Raw genomic sequence first — 19,433 nt, forward strand, 5'->3', positions numbered from 1 at the left:
GGCTCTGCTCCCATCCCCAGAACCACAGAAAGCAGGCACGATGGCACAGGCCTCAAGTCCTGGCATTTGAGAAGTGGAAGCAGGGAGATCAGTTTAAGGCCACCCTAGGTTACACACATTATAGCTAGGCTGAGGCAAATGAGCTCAAAAGAAAGAAGGAAGCGAGGGCTGAGGGAAGGAAAAGGAAAAAAAATCTAAAAAACCTCTATGGAGAACAGCTGGATCTGCCTTGTTCCTGTTAAACACTTGAGTATGCATGGTGGCACACATCTGTAATCCCAGCACATGTGAAGTAGAGGCAGGAGGCTCATGAGTTCAAAGCTCCCATAGGCTACACAGAATTCTAGGATAAACTGAGTAAGCTATGTGGTAAGACCCCAACTCAAAATCAAACACAAAAATTTAAGACCCAAACAGCAATTCCATCGACTAGAGGCTTGTAAAATACGTAGCTTGCATAGAAATGAATAAATTAAGATACTGAGGCCCCACCTCATTGTTACTCTCCAGAGGTACATAGTTTTTAAAGATTATTTTTAAAATTATTTTCAGTTATGTGCAGTGTGTGGGGATATGCATCTAAGTGCAGGTGACTGCAGGGGCCCCAGGTGACCTCAGGATCTACCTGTAACCTCTGCCCTCTAACGCTGGAGCTGCGGGCACATGCAGCCATGGCTCTGGCATGGGTGCTTGTGGTTAGGACTTGGGCTCATGTTTGCAGAGAAGGTGCTCTTACCCCTGGGCACTTCCCTAGTCCAACCTCACTCTATCTAAAGAACACAGTTCTGCAATTAAGCATGCCAGTGTGCAGCTGGACTGAAACCTGCAATCAGTCTCTAGGATAGAAATGAGGGTTGTTCTGGGTCTTCCCTGATTTGAAGTATGGCTGCAATACCGGAGAGGAATTGCTAGCCAGATGATTCACTCTTCATTATTAACCGCTCCTCCCCCAGACAGGATTTTCACATCCCCAAACAGTACACAACCTCCTCGTGCTGACAAAGGTAAGTGTGTGAAGAGCTGGAAGGCTGTTCCCGATGTTCTGCCATTGACTAATTGACATAAGAGGGAGCAGGGAGGGAGTCCCCCGTGGTCCACCCAGGGCAATGCTCGTTTTAATTAATATTTGGAATGAGCACACAGATGGCAGGACAAGCTCATCTGAAGGAGACGCAAAGCTGCTCAGTGGGGGAGCTAATAGGACAGGTGACAGAATCAAGATGTCACAAAACTCCTGACAGTTCGTAATTGTGGGATGTGTTAATGAGATTACACTCAATGTGGACTATGAAAACCTGGTGCTTAAGTAGAAAACACAAACCGCCGGCAGCGAGACCAGGTGCCGCAGAGCAGGAACGTCTTGACCCTATTCGCAGAGACCTGACTCAGAGACAGTAAGTCACACTAGTGCTAGGCTGGGATTTAAACCCTGCAGCCGTCATCTCCACCACGCCCTGATGCTGCCTCGCATGGCGGCCACAGTCTCCTGAGCTCGACTGCCACACAGAGGAGGCTGACAGTTCTCAGAGCACCTCCAGTAAGAACAGCTGGGTCTGCTGCTTCTGTGGCTCTGTGACGCTTACCCAGTGTCCGGCATTAAGTTGTGAGGACATCAATTTAAAAGGCTCCGGGTCGTGAGGGCAGCGTTGTGGTATAGCATTTTCCTAGAACAAATGAGGCCCTGGGGCTGGCTGTTCTCAGCACTGCAAACTATAATAAAATAAAATGCCTTTATTTGGGTATGCTAATCACCCTTATTTGATAACTCCATGAGATATAGATGTATTGAAAGTTTACATTGTGTGACTGGGGACGAAGCTCAGGCAGAGTGCTTGCTTAAGATGCATGAAACCCTGAGTTCAATACCGAGCATGCACGAACTGGCATGCTGGTGCATGCAAACCTGGCGTCCAGAGTTCTGAGGATGTGGAGCAGGAGGTCTCATCCTTAGAGAAACTGAGATTCTTTAAAGAGGCGGTGAGTCTCCCTTTGGCTACTGTGGGTAGACCAGGCCCACACAAAGTCTGCTTGACTTTATGATGATCTTTGAAAGAATATGTGAAATTATCAGCACCTTTTATGATCCCATGATGGTATTTCCCTTTCATGTCTGCTTTGTTCAAAGCTCTGGAAAATTCTTATCTGTCCCTTCCAGGGCTCAGTTTAGACAATTCATCTGTACTTGTGGGGTCTCTGTCCCCTGCCACAGCTGAGTGCTTGCTGGTGATACAGGAACTGGAGCATCCCTACCTCATCTGTAGAGCCATTTTCCACTCGGAATCTTCCTGCTCTTTGGATGGCTCCATCTGCATCACTAGAGATGAGCTAGGAGGAAAAGAACATTCAGTTAGGTACCCGGGCCTCCATTTGCAAAGTTCCTGTGATTCCTTTTTCAAAGCAGCCCCATCTCCCAACACTAGCTGGTGGGCACAACCTAGAAACAGTCTCTGGGAGCCTCAAAGCCCTAGGAGCCTGAGAGCAAGTCCCATCTAGATGGAACATTTTCCCAAACTGAAAAACATTAAAGCTACGATCCACGGACAAACAGTCCTGATCCACAGCACATGTGGACAGATAGCAGCTCGCAGATGGCAGACCTCAAAGCTAAGCCCCAAGCTTAGCCACCTTCCTAGAAAAGCCTAGAGAACAATTAGTGGCTGGCACAAACTCAAGGCATAGCCACCAGAGAAAGCTCTCGGGCTTCGTTCAGTTTTAAATAGTTTCTGGAAGGCCAATGTGGCCCTTTTAGGGCCAGCTGTGTGCAGCTTGCCAATAGACGAGCCTTTAGGGAGCTCGACGCTGGGAAGTAGTGAGCAGAAAGCAGACTGGAGCTCAGCCCAGCAGTCCTTAAGCTGCTCTCAAGACAGCTCCCTTCCAGCCTACTCAGAGCAACGTGGGACAATGGTGTATCTAGGCTTTTCAACTGTTAAAATCTCCCTGCAGGTTATAGAAAGGTCTGCCAACAATGTCCACATCCAAATGTATCAGAACACATTTGCCTCTCTCGGGGGGTGTCCTTCTCCCCTCTAACTCAGGCTCTTTCCACACCAGAATACAACTCTTACAACTGCTACCTCATACTCTCACCCCTGTTTAAAAGACATGAAGGTATGAAATAAAGCATCCATTTTCAGAACCACCCCACCCAAGCAAGTCCCACCATATTAAAGGATCTGAAAAAGAGACTGGAATATTTTTATCATGGTAAATATAAAAATAGAAGGCAGGGGTATATTTGAGTTCAAGGTCTACATAGAGAGTTCCAGGTTAGTTGGGGATACAGTGAGATTCTGTTTCACAACACAAAGGGGTAGTGGGGGTGGGGGTATGTTGGAGAGATGGCTCAGCAGTTAAGAACACTGTTGCTCTTGCAGAGGACCTGGGTTCAATTCCCAGCACCTACGTGGTAGCTCACAAGCAAATGTGATTCTAGTTTCAAGGGATCTGATGCTTTCCTCTGTCCTCCACAGATACTGGGTATTTACGTGGCACCCAATATACTGGCTAAAATCTAAATGAGAAACAAAGAGGACATGAGGGCCAGGCCTCATGCTTAGACCACTCGATGCTCTTGCAGGCGACCCAAGTTCAGTTTCCAGTGCACACATGGCGGCTCACAAATGTCTGTAACTCCAGTACGAGGGGAATCCACCCTCTTCTAGCTTCTGGGGGGCACCAGGTATACATGTGGTGCACATACATACATGCAGGCAAAACCCTCAAATGCATTAAGCAAACAAACAAACAAACAAAAACCCAAATGTGAACTTGTATGCAGTTTTCCTTTATTACGTGCTCCTGTATACCTTGTATTCTTAGCCCCTAACACATACATTTACCTTGTAATAACAACACAAAGTAGGCACTAGCATTAATCTCAGTTTTAATGAGGAAAGGGTTAAAAAGAAATCACAGCTAAGGTTGCATGTCTAGTTGACAAAAGCAGAGCTTAGATGTGATGGTGGCAGCCAGGCCTCAGAAGCTGGCAGCTATCCTCCAAGCATCACCTCACCTAACAAGCCCAGGGTGTACTACCAATCCTCTGCCTACAAACTAACCTCTGGATACACACAGAGGGTGTCTATGTCTATGGCTGGCTATTGGCAGTGTACAATCTCACAGTGTCTTAAAGCAAAGAGTGGGCAATGGAATTTCACCTTGTCCAAACAGAGGTCTGAGTCCCTATTTTGAGTGACGGTGTCTCTTTTCTTAAGAGCTTCAAGTCGTACTGTCAAGTAATGTGTAGTTGGTGGGGTTTAGGTCATACATGCTAGTTTCCCTCTGGAGAGACTGAGGGCTAAGGTCAACCCCATGATCAAACCCACCAGGAAGCCAGTAGGTCTCAGCCAGTGCTCTGAGCATCACAGCCATCCAAGCCAGAGCTCCAATGGAGAGGACGTTTGGGGCTCTATGCGGGACTCACATGGATTCTTGTTATGCTGACTGTGTCCTTTTGGCCGTCACAAAAGTGTGCTAACAGCTCTGTCAGTGAGTTCCACAAGTCTTCCTAGCAAGCTATAAAAATGGAGGGTGCTCAGGGCACACACTTTGCAGGTGGGATAAGAAGGGAAGGGGAGCTTGTGCACTGACCTTCTCTGAGGCCAGTTCTAACTGTGGGTGAAAGAGTCTAAGAGATGGCTCAGTGGGGGGAGCCAGCCTGGTAATGAGCTCGATTCCCAGAATGCACACAAAAGGAGAAAAAGAGATTCTACAGAGTTGTTGTCTGGGCTCCTGTCCACACATATACTATGGCATGTGTCCCCCCTCCCCACAAACACACAAAATAGTAATGAAGTGCAAGTGAAAGACAAGGTTAGGGTCCAGGGACAGCACAGAGAACAGCAGAGAGGCCATGAGCATGGAGACGCTGCTCCAGGCTGCAGCAGGGACTTGGGATGAAGTGTCTGGGCGTCACATCAGGACACGGCAGGAGCAGAGCACCACGGTCAGCTCACAATGTCTCTCGTGGGTAGAGGAAGGGCAGAGGCCATTCACTCTCACTTGCTACTCCTGAAATCTGGGTTGGTAATGTCCTGGTCATGTGAGCCTCATGGAGGACTTGGGAGAGGAGCTGATGCCATTCGTGACTCACCCACATATCCAAGAATGAACATAAACAGTGTTTCCCACTACGCCCCCAACACTGCCAAGCACAGGCAGCGCATTCTTTCCCTTTGCTGAGATTAGGACACGGGGCATAAAGCTTGTCTCAGTTCGGAAGTCTGAGAAGAAAGGAAGAACAAACTTCATGATTTAATAGTTGGGAAAGAGTGTGTGCCCTCTGAACTCAGGGTCATGAAATCCAGAAAGGGACAACTCAGATCTCAGATGAAGACTCTCTCACCCCTACCTGCCTGGCTGCGGCTGCCCCCTAACTGACCTAGTCTCATATACCCCTGCTTCCTTCCAACCCTGCTTTCATGCAGTGGCTGGAGGACCTGGTAAGTCCCAAATGTTTGTGACCCACAGTCCCACCTCCCTGCTGTCTCTCCTCTTCCCTCATTTACAAGTTCCTGTTCTCTTCCCAATCTACCCAAGTTCCTATTGCTTCAAGATGCCTTCTCTGACCTCTTGCCTGGGCAAAGGCCAATCAGCAAAGCTGTGTTTTATGTCCTTTCCGGTGATTACTTGATTTCACTGGGTCTCTCCTTGGTCACACCCTTTGTTCTTTACTAAGCTCCATGAGGACAGTGACTGCATTCCTCTGTGGCCACCACAGCATCTGCAGAGCTAGGCTCACTGTGTGCTGTAGAGTAGAGATTTATTGGGTGTCTATAAACAACAGATGGAGGCTGAGAGCCTATGGAAGATGGAGTTGATCCCTGGAAGGCACAGTAGGCTCGTTACTCGTGTGCAAAATGTCAGATAGTCTACTGGTTACCACATGGGAAAGGACAAAGAGAAGGAAGGGCCATGCAACCCCAGTCAACCAGCACAGGGGGAAGTCAGCCTGGGGAGTCCCTGATAAACTCTTGGAGGCTTAAACAAATGCCACTGGCATGTCCTAGAGGGCCTTCCCAGACAGACTGAGGTGGAGCACTGGCTAGGAAGGAGGTTGTGCTAGTGACGTGCAGGCTGGATGCACAGTGGCAGTCCCAGTGAGGCCTGCCCTGTCCCCATTCTATAGCTGTCTAGGGCCTACAGAGACTGTCACACTGGATGATGAAAAGCAGAGTGCCCCAGATAACTAAGGGACCAAAACCCCCAACATTACAGAAAAGTCTTTTAGCACAGTAGAAACGCTGTTGCCTGGTAGCCCTCCTTATCTAATTACTCCTCACAGACATCTGGTCTGGCCTATTAAAAGCACAGAAAACCTGGCACAGAAAATCGACACTAAGCATTTTGTTAAAGGATTGGACTTGGTATCCTCCAGAACCATCAGGATGCCCATAGCTCAAACCCGTAAGACCTCTCTTCCAACCCATCCTAGGGGCACAATGGTCTATGTGCTATGAGGTCCACTTCCTTCCATGATGCCATAGTCATATTTGGACACAGAGCTGGACTGCATTTCCCATGAGGTAGCTGATCACCTGACTTGATTGTCTCCATCAGCAGGTGTGCAGAAGTCCTGGGTGGCTTGTATGGAAACACCCTCAAGAGGGGAATGCCTTTTCTCGGTCCCTTTCCTTAACTCTAGCAATAACCCCAGAGGTCAGAACCACTGAATCCCATACAAAGATGGGAGAATCACCCTGAACCTGAGTGGGGAGCCTGGCCACCAGTCACTCACAGTAGCCAGCTGGGTGTGAGGGGAAATGAACGCATTAGATCTTGCTTCACTGTTCTTCCGTCTGTAAGGGAGGAAATAAGTAAGTTCCACATTCAAAACACAGAAACTGACCAGAAGCATCAGAACATGTGTATTTGAAGAATAAAGAGCATAATGGGCTTTGCTATGTAGCCCAGGCTATCTCCGAATTTATGATCCTCCTGCCTCAACCATGTGAGTGCAGGGACTACAAGAATGTTCCTCTATAGCTGCTCATAAGTGTACAACTTCTCAACACATTTTTTCAGCTCAAAATATGAAGGTAACATTGAACAGTAGCACGAATAACCCTATAAAGACAATATAAGAAAAGTATCCTGGAAACTGCTGTAAAACTGTGTAGATCCTATTCATTATAATGCAATGGGACGGGAGACTCAGTGTGAAGAGCAAAGCGACTGGAACGCAACACCTACACTTGAGGAGTAGCAGATTATTAGGTTGTGACAATGAGGGCAGTCACAACATACGGTGCCACAGATATTTTAATTACAAGAAAACTCATATCTGAAGTGATTAAACAAGGAGGAGGAACAGGAACTGAGGCATTTGCTTCCAGAAGATACGACAAGGAATCATGGAGCACAGCCAGGGCAGGGTGCACAGGGGCCAGGAAAAAGTCAGAGAGCAAAATGCAGGATGAGAAGGAAGAGAGGTGACAGCCTGAGGTGGCCACTACAAAGCAAAGGGCCCGTGGGTAAGGTGGGATACCCCTATCACCTCAGCTTGGAAACTGAGGCAGGAGGAGCACAGCACCATCCTTGATTACAGTGAAATCCTGCTTTTAAAGGAGACAGATGTACCCCGCCTAAGAGAAGAAAATATGGTCCCTAAAAGGAAAGGCTAATTTTAATGAGACAGACAGCTATCTGGGCAAACAGTCAGAATCAAGAGGGGAAAGAAATTCAAATATTAACTGTAAAAACTAAAGACGTCAGCTGTCAGGACACTACCACAGAGGTGGACTGGCTCTTCTGAAGAGGGCCTAGTGCCCACACACTGCGACGACACAGATGGGTCAGGGCCATGTCAATGACACAGAAAGCAGGGCCACTTTCTTAGGGAAGAGTTTGCTAATCAGGGTAAGTGACTCAATGTATCTATTACATGTTTGATTTTAGAAAAAGAGTCTATGTAAACAATATCCATCTGCAAAATTTAAAAATTAATGTAAAAGAAAATAAAACAGGAAATATGTTATTAAATACCATCTAGTAAAAATGTTATTAGTTTCATATTAAAGGTAATTAAATGACAACTTTCTTAAAAATTAATGCAAATATGTATTTCCTCAAAACCAAAAGCGTTCTCTGTTATGCTTAGTGGCTCTGATTCTCAGGGCTGTGACTTCTGTTCTCGGCAGCTCATGGTTCCTGTCCGGCCTGCACTGTGCCCTTGGCCTTCAAGTGTACAACCCTAGGAACATATTACACTTAGAAAAAAACAAATTTCCAAAAGGTTATGTAAAGAACATCTTTAAGAATAGTGTTTCATCTTTCCCCTCTTTTCCTTGTAAGTGGAGATTGTAAGGGCCAGGCGACCGGCTCAGGTCCAAGTTTCCTTCTGTTGGTTCTGTACCTGAGGGCAGGGTAGGGGAGTCCATCTTTGTTCCACATCTCTACAGTGAGCACAACAAAAGCTGGAGGCAGGAGATTCAAGTTCAAGGTCAGCCTGGGCTACATGGAAGGTTTGGAACTAGCCTGGGCTACTTAGATTTTTTTTTTTAAAGTACCATGTATGGGTAAACCAGATGAAGATTCTATCTGCATCTAAGTGTGCAGAGAGAACTCAGTAATGAAAAACAGTTAATGAGCCCAGAATAGTCCCTGGACATGGTAGGCACGACACAATACTATACTACTACACTACATGCTATTGTGATAATGGTTAACTTAAGATCTTCCGGTTGCTATTAAAGCATTAAGGAATGTATTGCTGATCAAAGTGCCGTAATGCTCGATTCAAAATCTTGGAAAACCTGTTTAAACATTGACATAGTTGGCAGAAAGAAATGGGGAGAGCACATTGTCAGGACCTGTACTGACTGCTGCATTAACAAAGATAAACACAGCCCAGTTCTTGCTCTAGAGGACCCCGATGCTACTGGGTGCATGTGAGAGGGACAAAGGCGTATAAACAGATAAATCACAACCCAACCTGGTTAAATGCCACAACAACAGAAGCCAGCGAGGGTGCTGTCTAGAGGAGGTCAGGAAATGGAGACCTGCTCTGCTCTGCCTGAGGGAGCTTTGGAAGGTTCCAGTGCTCTAATGCAATTTATTCTGCAACTCTAATACAATTTATTCTAGTATAGGACCTCTGAGAAATGGTTTTCAATATACGTAGGCTTATGAAACTGTAAACATTGGTCAAGAAAGCAGACTCCTTTGAAGTTTTATACGCAAATCACACACACCCTATACACATACCTTGCTTAGAAAGTATTCAGAAGGGAATAAGGTTTTAGCTTTGAATCGGTAGAAGGGCAGAGTCTGCAGCGTGGCTCAGTCCTGGGGTCTGTCTCCGCAGTATCAATACACACAAGAAAAGGGTGGGAACAGGCAGGAGGGTGGCTGGATGGAGCCATGCTGCAGCTGCGTGTGGTGCTGTGTGGTTCATCTCCTGTTCTGTTGTGCCTCACTTCCTGTCTGTGTGCACTGCATGCAGGGAGGGGTAAAGACATGCTCTGGGGTGCAGGGGTCCCCTCTGGCTGTCTCCTTGTTGTCGGTCCTGCTCTGCTGGGACAAGAAACAAGGTTGCAATATGGGAAGATTGGCAGTCAGGGAGCTTAGCATCCTGGTGTCTCACTAAGGCATCCTCGAATCTATGGAGAGATTCCAGGGGGACAAGAGAATCACCGGCCACAGGCCAGTTAGCCTGGAGCTCACAGTACAGTGACAGAAACCAAGGAGACTGCCTCAGCGTGCTTGCTGTGTCCATACACAAGTACTTAAAAAGTTGGGGTGATCTTTTCATTTACAAGGGTCCTATTTGCTAGCACCTCTGTTTTTCTTCGAGAAAACAGTAGGCAAGATGGGGGGAGGGCTCTTTTCTAACCACTCACAAAGAGAGCTTGGAGGAACAGTAAAGAGTTCTGCAGGGCTGAGGGGTCAAGAGCCTGAGAAAGACGTTTGGCCAGAGGATGTTCTGAGAAGCAAGAAGGAAGCTTCTCTGTGCAGTACCCAGCTCCACTACTACCAGGCTTACAGCAGGCAGGCCAAGTGCGATTCAGCAGGCTGGGAGAGAGGGTACCCTGGCCCCCCTATGTACTTGTAGAATCCACATTGGCAGCAGATATTGGGGTCAGAGTTTGTAGAGGGAAGGTGTTAGCCCAAGGGTCTGACAGAAGTCACAGCTTCGTGGCCTTGGCCATCTTGTTAATGCTGCTTTGTCAGGCTCAACAGATCTTCAGTTAATAGGCCTAGGGCCAAGAGATCATTTGTTCTTTAGGGTACTTGCCCTGAAATCACATGAACAAACTATCTGTGGGATCACAAAAGACACAATGGCGTCGTGGTTTCATCACCTAGGAAATGCAGCGTAATCTGCAAGAGGGTCAGCTGCTGCAGGCATACGCTGCTGGAAAATGCTCCAAAGGAGCAAGTAAGGAGGCAGGACCAAGAGAGGACCTCTGTATTCCAGAGTTGGTGACAAGGATATGCAGGTTAACAAGCTTAATCAGGGGATGCAGTAAGGAGTCCGTTCGGTCTCTCCGTAGTATGGCTAGTTAACGAACAGTGACTACTCACAAGCTGAAAGGAAGACATACAGAAAAGTGGCTCCAGATCGCTGGCACTTTCTCCAGCTGTGGTAGGAGCTGAGCAAACACGACTCCCATACTCCTCTTCCAACCAAAGCCACCGTTCTATGGAACTTCCAGAGCTGCTGGATCAGATCAGCACAGGAAAGGGACCTGCCTGCCCCTCCCCTCTGCAGACCACTACAAGACAGACACCAGCTAGATGCTAAAAGTTACGAGCAAGCTTTGTATAAGCTGCTGTGCAGCTGCTTGGATCAGTGAAGCTCCAGCCCAAGAGGCCAGTGATGTCTGGGGGCTGGGTGGATATTCTGAATGCAGAAGATACAAGGTCTGAAGAGCTGTTTGGTGTTGCTTGAGGGTTTTGTAGGAAGAAAAACAATATAACAACCCTGTAACTTAGAGCCATGAAGCCCTGTGCCCTCCAATCATAAAAACAAAGTGGAAGCATGTGTGCTTTAACAACTCTTTACTATAAAGCTGAAACAAAAGGGTAGCAAAGCAGACGTTCCTTGAGGGAGCAGAGGACATGCTGTCCTTATCCCAGCCAGCTCTGTAGCACACAAAGCCCATTCTCGTGGCTCAGACAGGAGGCTCCCAGGAACCTCAGATGGATGATGAGGGGCTTTCCTGGGGGAAAGGAAACAAAACAGTTTTTGAAGACGTAAACAGCAAATCTAGGGGCAATTGTGCTTGCCTGTCTTTGCCTGTCTTTACAGCCACATGGGAGGACAGGGCTGGAGGATCAGGAGTGTGAGGCCAGCTTGGGCAAAACAGCAAGACTGTTTCATACAAAGTAAAAGGAAACTGAAGTGGGCGTAATCCTCAGTTTAGAAGCTGAGCAGAGTGTGAGAAGGGACAGAGTGAACCAGAAGTCGGAAAAGGGAAGCTGTGTGGGCACGGAGGGGTGGGAAATGCCCGCTCTCTTTTTTGATGCTGGGAGTGGAACTTAGGCCCTTGTAATTATGCAGCAAGCACTTTGTGAAATTATTTCCCTGGCACCTTGATTCTTATTCTAAAGGTCACAGCCAGAGAATGAAATTAGACATAAATAAGAAATAAGAGATCTAGAGAGGAGACAATGCTGTTGATAAGAGTGGTCATTATTCAAAAGATGACACTTGTTTTTAAATAAAGAAGAAGAATAAAATACAGAGGCCTATTCTGTGTATTAATGCAATTGCTAAAGACACACACACTGAGTCTTCACAGTGACTACCCCCAGGCTATTGTAAGATATTAAAGATGGACTCCATTGTTGTCTCTGTGCTTTTCAGTTATTTCAAACTCTCCTATAGCCAGCATACATTCTCTTCCAAACCACAGAAGGGTATTAAGAAGTATATCCACTTTTAATGTCCATATCCATATGCATATGCACAAAAATAATAAAATGTAACCAGAAGAAATCACCAGATACTGGATTTTTAGCAGAACTGATGCTCTAGCTGGTATATGGACATCTGGCAGTGAGCTTGGAGCTTGCTGTGAGCACAGTGAATAAGTGGTCCCCATGCTAGGCAAGTTAAAGAATATCTGCAAATAATTACAAGGCAAAATATGACTGGCATCCTGGAGAAATGCAAAGAGATACAAGGTTCCAGAGAGTAAAAGATGAGTGGACCATTAAGGCAGACAGGGAAGGATGCAAAGAGCTGAGGCTTGGCAGAGGCATATGGAGAAGAGCATTCTGGAAGGATGAGAGAGTATGAGGAGACCTGGGAGGCTCTGACAGTCACAGGTAGAGGGCTGCTTGCTGGACTCTGGGCCCACGAGCTAAGGCTCAATGACGGATGAGAGCAGGCTGTGGAAGCTCTGGGACATGAACTTCATTGCCCGGTAGCATGAGGTTGAGGGCCTGATGCTGGTACCTGTTTTGGCCAAAAGCATCAGGATATTGCTAGAACTGTACATGAGGGCTCCCCATAGTAGTAAGGAAATCAAAGCTCCACACTTCCTGTTAATTACAGCTGAGGGTGCAGTCAAACTAGATCTCATCTTATCGAGAACCTTTGAATGGAATCTTTTAAGTCAGGGGAGCCAGGAAAAAAATGCCAGGTCAAAGAAAGAGGAAATGAAACAGATGGCACCCAAAAAGGGACGTGAGAAGCACGCCTCTCTGTCTGTTCCCATCCCTACCTCTGCTGGAGAACAGGCACGAAGCACGTAAGGAAACAAATATCACTTTCAAAATGGAAACTCCTAAAAAATGCCAGTTGATTCCAGACAAGTGAGCTGGAACCCAGAGCTGAAGCACAATGTTCTATGTTGTTAGGTATTATCAAGTTTAGGGGGTACTGGGACAAGGTAAGATCACAGTATTTTGTCTTTTATAAAGATTTACTTTTTAGTTTATGTGGTGTGTGTGTGTGTGCGCACATGTGTGTGTGTGTGTGTTAGTTAGTATGCAGGCACTCCCAAAGCCAGAAGAGGGTGTCGGATCTGGAGTCCCAGTGGCTGTAAGCCACGCAGCATCATGGCTGAGAACTTAACTTGGGTCTTCTGGGGGAACACCAAGAACTCTTAATCAGCTAACCATAGATCCTGGGGTTTTAAAGCAAATACAACTGCAGATAAAGTACGTGTATGGGCGAGTGGGCAGCCTATCATTTCCTATCTACGTGATCTTGGGCAAGTTAGCTAGCCTTTCGGAACCGAAGTAATCTCTTCTTTTTTTATTGGATATTTTATGTATTTACGTTTCAAATGTTATTCCTTTTCCAGGGTCCCCACTCCCATCCCCTTCCCCCTGCTTCTGTGAGGATTCTCTCCCTCCCTCCTACCCACCCAACCCCACCTCAACACGCTGGCATTCCCCGATACTGGAGAAACGAGCCTTCACAAGACCAAGAGCTTCTCCTGTTGATTCCAGACAATGCCATCCTCTGCTACATAGGCAGTTGGAGCCATAGGGTCCTCCATGTACATATACTCTTTGGTTGGTGGTTTAGTCCCTGGTTGGTTGATATTATTGTTCTTCCTATGGGGTTGCAAACCCCTTGAGCAATCTCTTCTTTAAGATGGGGAGATCACCTCTGTGGATCCTATGAGATTTCAATTATTTTGCATGTATAAAGCACCCAAAGAACCAATAGCATTGGCTATGTACACTGATGTGAATAGCAAGAAGGCCTTTGGTGACCTTGCTAGGACTGGTTTGGATGGGAGCAAGAAAGGCCACATCAAAAGAAGGGAGGAGGGGAGTCACCTCCTTCCTGAGAGAACTGGGGTGTGGCTCAGTACAAGAACTCAGAGAATGGCTGAAATGCTTTCCCTGACTGAAATGCCCGCCAGTTTATGGGGCCAGCTCAGTTTGAGAGACTGAGACACCCCAGTAACTGCAACTGAGTAGCTAAGAAGTGGAGGCTGAGAAGCACATGCTCTCCACAGTACCTGCTTTTATTGAGGGTAAAGTAATTCATTATAAACTCTTATCCCCTCTAACAGTAACTGAGGTGTGAAACTGGGGCCTTTTCTGGTCTACCAGTCACAGTAGGAGACATTGGAATATTTTTGTCATGAATTTTGCTGCTAAATTTACTTAGTAGGTAAAGGGGGCACAGAGGTCTCTAAGGAAGAGGCGGTGAAGCTCCTGGGACTGTGGAATGGGTATGTATGCCCGGTGAAGACGATGCTATGCCCTGAGTCAGCAGAAAGCTGTAAGAGGAGACTCTTGGCTTAAGGGCCCCAAGGCCCAAGATGCCTGCAGAGGCCGGTTAATACACCGAATAAACACGTGCACTTCCGAGAGCCCACAGCTGTTTTCAGAGTCCGTGTGAAGACAGGCTGACAAAAGACATCTTTTGTCGCCCATTTTTAACAGCACCATATGAAGTAAGAGAGCAGTTGTCACTCCCATGTTCACAGCACATTGTCAAGTTCTATGGATTTGATGGCAGACCCACATAAACTCAGAAGAAAACCTGGGGCTTTTCTGAAACTTTCAGAACTGAAAACACTTTCTTCTCATCAGAGCAGTGTGCAAGACAACCTCATATTTCTGCCAAGTGGAAGCTCTGCTTTTAGGGGCTGCAGAGACAGCTCAGTGATTAAGAGCACTTACTGCACTTGCACAGGACCAGGGTTTGAATCCTAGCACCCGCCTGGGGCAGCTTACAACCACTCGTGACTCCAGTGTCAGGGCACTGGACACCCTCTTTGGCTTCTGGAGGCTACTACATGCATGTATATAGTACACACAAGCAGGCACGCACATGTATATAACAATAATTTTAAAATGTTTATGGTCACAACTGGTGATCCACACTGCTAACCCCTGGCCACAGGTCTGTGAGTGGACACGGGCATGCAGTGGGCACATGAAGGACAGAACGCCATGGCACCTGAAGGTGAAGGCCAAGGCTACAGTGGAACAGGCACTATGAGAGACTGTGTTCAGACACACATGAGGACCTCGCCATGACCCAAGTAGGAAGCTGTTCTATTCCACTCCTTGGATTGAAGAATTAACCAAATAGGCAAAGTGTTTGCAGTTGCTGATTATGTTATCTGGTTATAGAATATAAAACGAACACACAGATCACGATTGAAAGTGTCTCCTACGGTAGAGCAGGGCACCACTGGAAAGGCCACGAAGCCAAAGAACACCTCACAAGCTGAACGAGCCAGAGATGTGCTGAGCCAAGATGGCTGGGGAAGTAGACAGCCATGCAGAGGCTCGGAGCAGAGAGCAAGGCGTGAGGAGGGAACCAGAACACACAGAAGTGATCTGTGGCCTGGGGAGGAGTGGGGGGTGACACTCGGCCCACAGAAGGCAGGGAGCAGGGAGAGTGGCAATCATCCTGCCTGGGCCTGCTGGCGTGAAGGTGACAATCTCAGGGCTGACATCATCTGGTATTCTTACATGGCGCGTATGCGGCCACTGGTACAGCCTTGTGCCCCAGTGATCCATGTCACTAACAGGCCTTGGTGTTCAAGGTGGTCACTAAATGGTAGTCTGCTAAATCTCATGTTTTGTTGGTGCTGGGAAAATGAGTCATAGAATTGCACTGTAGAGAAAAATAGGGTGGCTGTTGGGGCAGCAAGAGTCAAAGCCATTTTACACACCAGACAGGTGTGGTGGGAGCAGACACCCACTGTCTGCTGCTCAAGGCGGGGTAAAATGTAGCTTTGTTTACATCTTACCTCATGCTTTAAAGAGGTTTGAGGCAGCTTATGGAAATACATCTTACTCAAAGGATAAAATTAGACACAAAGCACAAGAGGTTAAGATTAACGTGAGTGTTATAGGAGACAAACCACAAAAGACAGTTCTGAGCTTCCTGGAAGCCACTGCAAAGAGAGAAACCCCTTTAACATGCACTACATACATGCAGTGCCTAGAGAAGCCAGAAGAGGGCGTTAGAACCTTGGGAACTGGAATAACAATTGTTGCTGTCAGAATGGGAGATGTGGCCTAAGACATAGACCTGGGTTTAAACGTTACTTCTGCTGTGTGTTAGCTGTGGGACCCCAGACCATTAGTGCATGGACCCATTCAGGACTCACACATGTTTTCTGGGCATCCACAGGATGAGGCAGAGCCAAGCAACACCTACCTCATCTGGTTGTCTGAGAACATTCATTATGCAACTGCATCTCCATGTTCAGCACAGCACATGGTAAGCATCTAATAAATGTTAGAACTAATAATAGCAAAGTAAAGTCAGAGCCACAACAGAAGACATCTGAAGGCCCCTCCAGTGCTACTCTTGAAATTGAGGCCCCTCAGGGAGCTGATCGGCTGTGTAAGACTCAGACACAAGCCAGATACACTAGAGAACATCTGCCCAGACAGGGAGTTTAGTTGTAGAATGTTTAATTCTTGATATTCCTGAGGGAAGTATGCTGTTACCCTCTCTAATCTCTCAATTTGGTTGTGCTATGTGGAATATGATTTTGCTCATAAAATTCCCACCATTTCCCCATAAACAGAAGGCATCATCAGCTCCAAACGGAGAACAAAATTGCTCTGTTAGGGATGCTGACCCAGCAGCTGAGTTACTCATTAGCAAAGGATCGTCTCTGTAGAACAGGCCCCTGTGCCTGGGCAAAAATACAAACGACTCCTCACCAAAACATGAGGGTGGCTTTGAGAAAGCTTGGCCAGAAAAGCACTTGCTCAGTAAGCATGGGGATCTCAGTTTGCTCCCCAGAAGCCATGTTCAAAAGCTAGGCACCCAACTAGACGTCTTCTGTCACCAAGTAAAACCTCCAGTGTCGCAATGGGTTACATCTTGCCAAGTCACTGGACGAAGGTACATCACAGACACCCCCACCCCAAACATCATAGGTTACCGTCAAAGGTGTTGGTTTTTCTCTCCTCAGCCTTGGTAAAGCTCTACTGCTGAAGACATTACAATGAGCTGGTGGAGGCTGCACCCCTGCTGATGGCATTCAGGTGACCAGAAGGTACAAAGTACTAGATGGAGGGGAAAGTATTCATTAGTGCCACCTAGCTGTGATCCCATGAACCTACAAGCCGTCCACAGGATGTGCCAGTGTAATAGTGGGATAGGTTATGGGCCTGAGCAGCCACTGTGTGAGTTGAATACTGGATTTAAGGCCCACTTCATGAGATGTAACCCACACCCGACACTGCCAACATGGGGAACTGACCCAAGACTGGATAGGCCATGTCCCAAGGGAAACCTACTGCTGTTACTGTGCTAAAGGAACAGCGATGATATAGAATAACAACAACAACAACAACAATAATAATAATTTTAAAAAATGAGAGAACTACCGCAGCTTAGTGTGCAGGGAGTGAAGGGCTTCTCAGCCTTAAATGGATGACTTTATCAAACTTCTCCCCTCAAGGCTCAGAAATGTATATGGAAACAGATGACTCCAAGGAAATGTCTTACAGGCATGACAGGGTTGGGTGAAGCACATGTAACGTCACAGAGACCGGCTGCATGCATAAGACCTGTACAGGTTCAAACCAGACAAAAGCCCAGCACTGGGGAAGGGATGCAGACACAAAATCCCACCCTTAACCAAGAAGCTATTTGCAACTGATACCTGCTGGGAAGGGAAAGTCTGTTCTCTCCAATGGAGTGTCATTAGGTATATCAACCACACTCAACACCCATGCCCAGGAGTAGTTGGTGTACACAAGATGAATTCCCATTGTGTGTGTGTGTGTGTGTGTGTGTGTGTGTGTGTGTGTGTGTGTGTGGTGTGCATGTGTATGCACACATGGACTTTCTGTTTTGTTTTGCTATATTTTGTCTTATTGAGGTTCTCACTTTAATTTTCGCTTTTTGTTTTTGCTTTCTGACAGAAAGAGGAAGAAAGAACATGATGTTGGTAGGCAGGGAAGCAGGGAGAATCTGGGATGAATTGGGGCATGGGAAATATGCTCAAAATATGCTTTCTGCAATCTTTATAACAACAGTAGTAATAATAAAAGTGGAGCACAGTGGCGTGTGCTTGTGTTCCACTCCCCTTCTGAGGAGACATAGGTGGGAGGAATATTGGGCTTCCTGGCCTGGCAGCCTAGCCTATGTGTTGAGTTTCAAGACAAGTGAGAATCCCTGTCTTAAGAAGCAAGGAGTGTGGGACCTGAGGAATGTCAGCTGATGTTGACCTCTGGCCTACACACACACACACACACACACACACACACACACACACACACACTGAACAAGAAAACTCTGAGGATCTTCCAATATGAAAGTCTGCAGATTCGAAACAGGTTCATTGCCAACTATACAGACAGCACATATCTTTTGAGGCCACTCTGAGTTCCTAACAATAAAACCCTGCTACCGTTGGAGGCAAGCATCTCTCTGCTTCTTTCCCGCACAGCAGAGCAGCAGCGTACAAAGAATGTGGGCTCGGTCGCTAAGACAGGATGCCAAAAGAAATGGACAATATTCCGAGCTATGCCGATCTGAAATCACTTGCAGATGGTGACTTCGCAGAAGTATCGAGAGGCAGGGGTGCATGACGACCTGCAGCTGGACTGCACTGGGCAGAGGTCTATATTGTGCCCACGCCATTTATCACTTCTACCACATCAGTTTCCTGCCTATCCAGTCAAAGGCCAAGAACAGATCAATAAAAGCTACAAATAATCTTTTGCCGCCCCTGACAGGTTTCGATAGAAAGTAATGAGAGACAGTTGATGCTACACTTGCTGGGCCTTGCTTGGCCTGTTGCCAGGAGAGACTGGCCTTGCAATCCATCAGGAAGAAAAACTGCATCTGTTGAGGTGGGATGGCCAGCAAGCTAATGAGTCTAACTGTGTCGGTGGCGGTCAAAGGGCTTGGTTTCTCTTTTGTTTTTGTTAGAAACTGTTCTCCAATTTCTCTCAAGCTAGAACTCTCGTTCTTCAATCAGTATTATTGAGCTATAGTCCATGGCTATACAAGCAAACAAAGAGCTGGGATTTCTAGCTGGGAGAGGCTTACTAATCTGTATCCTTACTTATGGGACCAATGAAAGAGGCAGGGCTAAGAGTTCACTAGCAGAAGAGTTTCATGAGATGCTTTTAAACAATCCATTGCATGAGAGAATGTTGTGAATCCATTGTGTGTGTGTGTGTGTGTGTGTGTGTGTGTGTGTGTGTGTGTGTATGGCCCATGTGTGCATGCATAGAGGCCAGAGGTGGTCTTTGGTGTCTTCCTCTGTTCCTCACCACCTGATTACTGAGATGGGGTCTCATCGAATCTGGATCATCGATGGGCTCGACTGGCTGGCTAGTGGTCCCTCAGGTCCCACCTGCAGCTGTTTCCCGGGCTAAGGTCAACAAGCGTGTGCTGCCACACCTGTTCTGAGGTGCGAAGGATCTGAACTCAAATTCTTAGCTGCAAGCACTCTCCCTGCTGAGCTCCCTCCATAACACGACACCACTCATGTTTAAGCTGGCCTCCTCCTCAGAGAGTGTCTGCCCTC

General features: G+C 47.0%; 1 protein-coding gene across 51 annotated transcripts in view; it reads right to left on the reverse strand.

The window, feature by feature from the left end:
• Garnl3 (GTPase activating Rap/RanGAP domain-like 3) overlaps window positions 1–19,433 on the reverse strand; it is a 144,242-nt gene that overhangs the window by 79,226 nt on the left and 45,583 nt on the right. For 48 of the 51 annotated variants that reach the window (XR_015683290.1, XR_015683288.1, XR_015683289.1 and 45 more), the window contains 1 exon segment: window positions 2,251–2,325. Coding sequence is in view for 21 of the 51 variants with exons in the window: in NM_001430653.1 (NP_001417582.1) it covers window positions 2,251–2,325 (75 nt within the window). In the remaining 30 variants the exon portion in view is untranslated. 51 annotated transcript variants of the gene reach the window in all.

The sequence above is a fragment of the Rattus norvegicus genome, chromosome 3 (assembly GCF_021556685.1).
Source record: "Rattus norvegicus strain SHRSP/BbbUtx chromosome 3, alternate assembly SHRSP_T2T, whole genome shotgun sequence".
Lineage (NCBI taxonomy): Eukaryota > Metazoa > Chordata > Mammalia > Rodentia > Muridae > Rattus > Rattus norvegicus.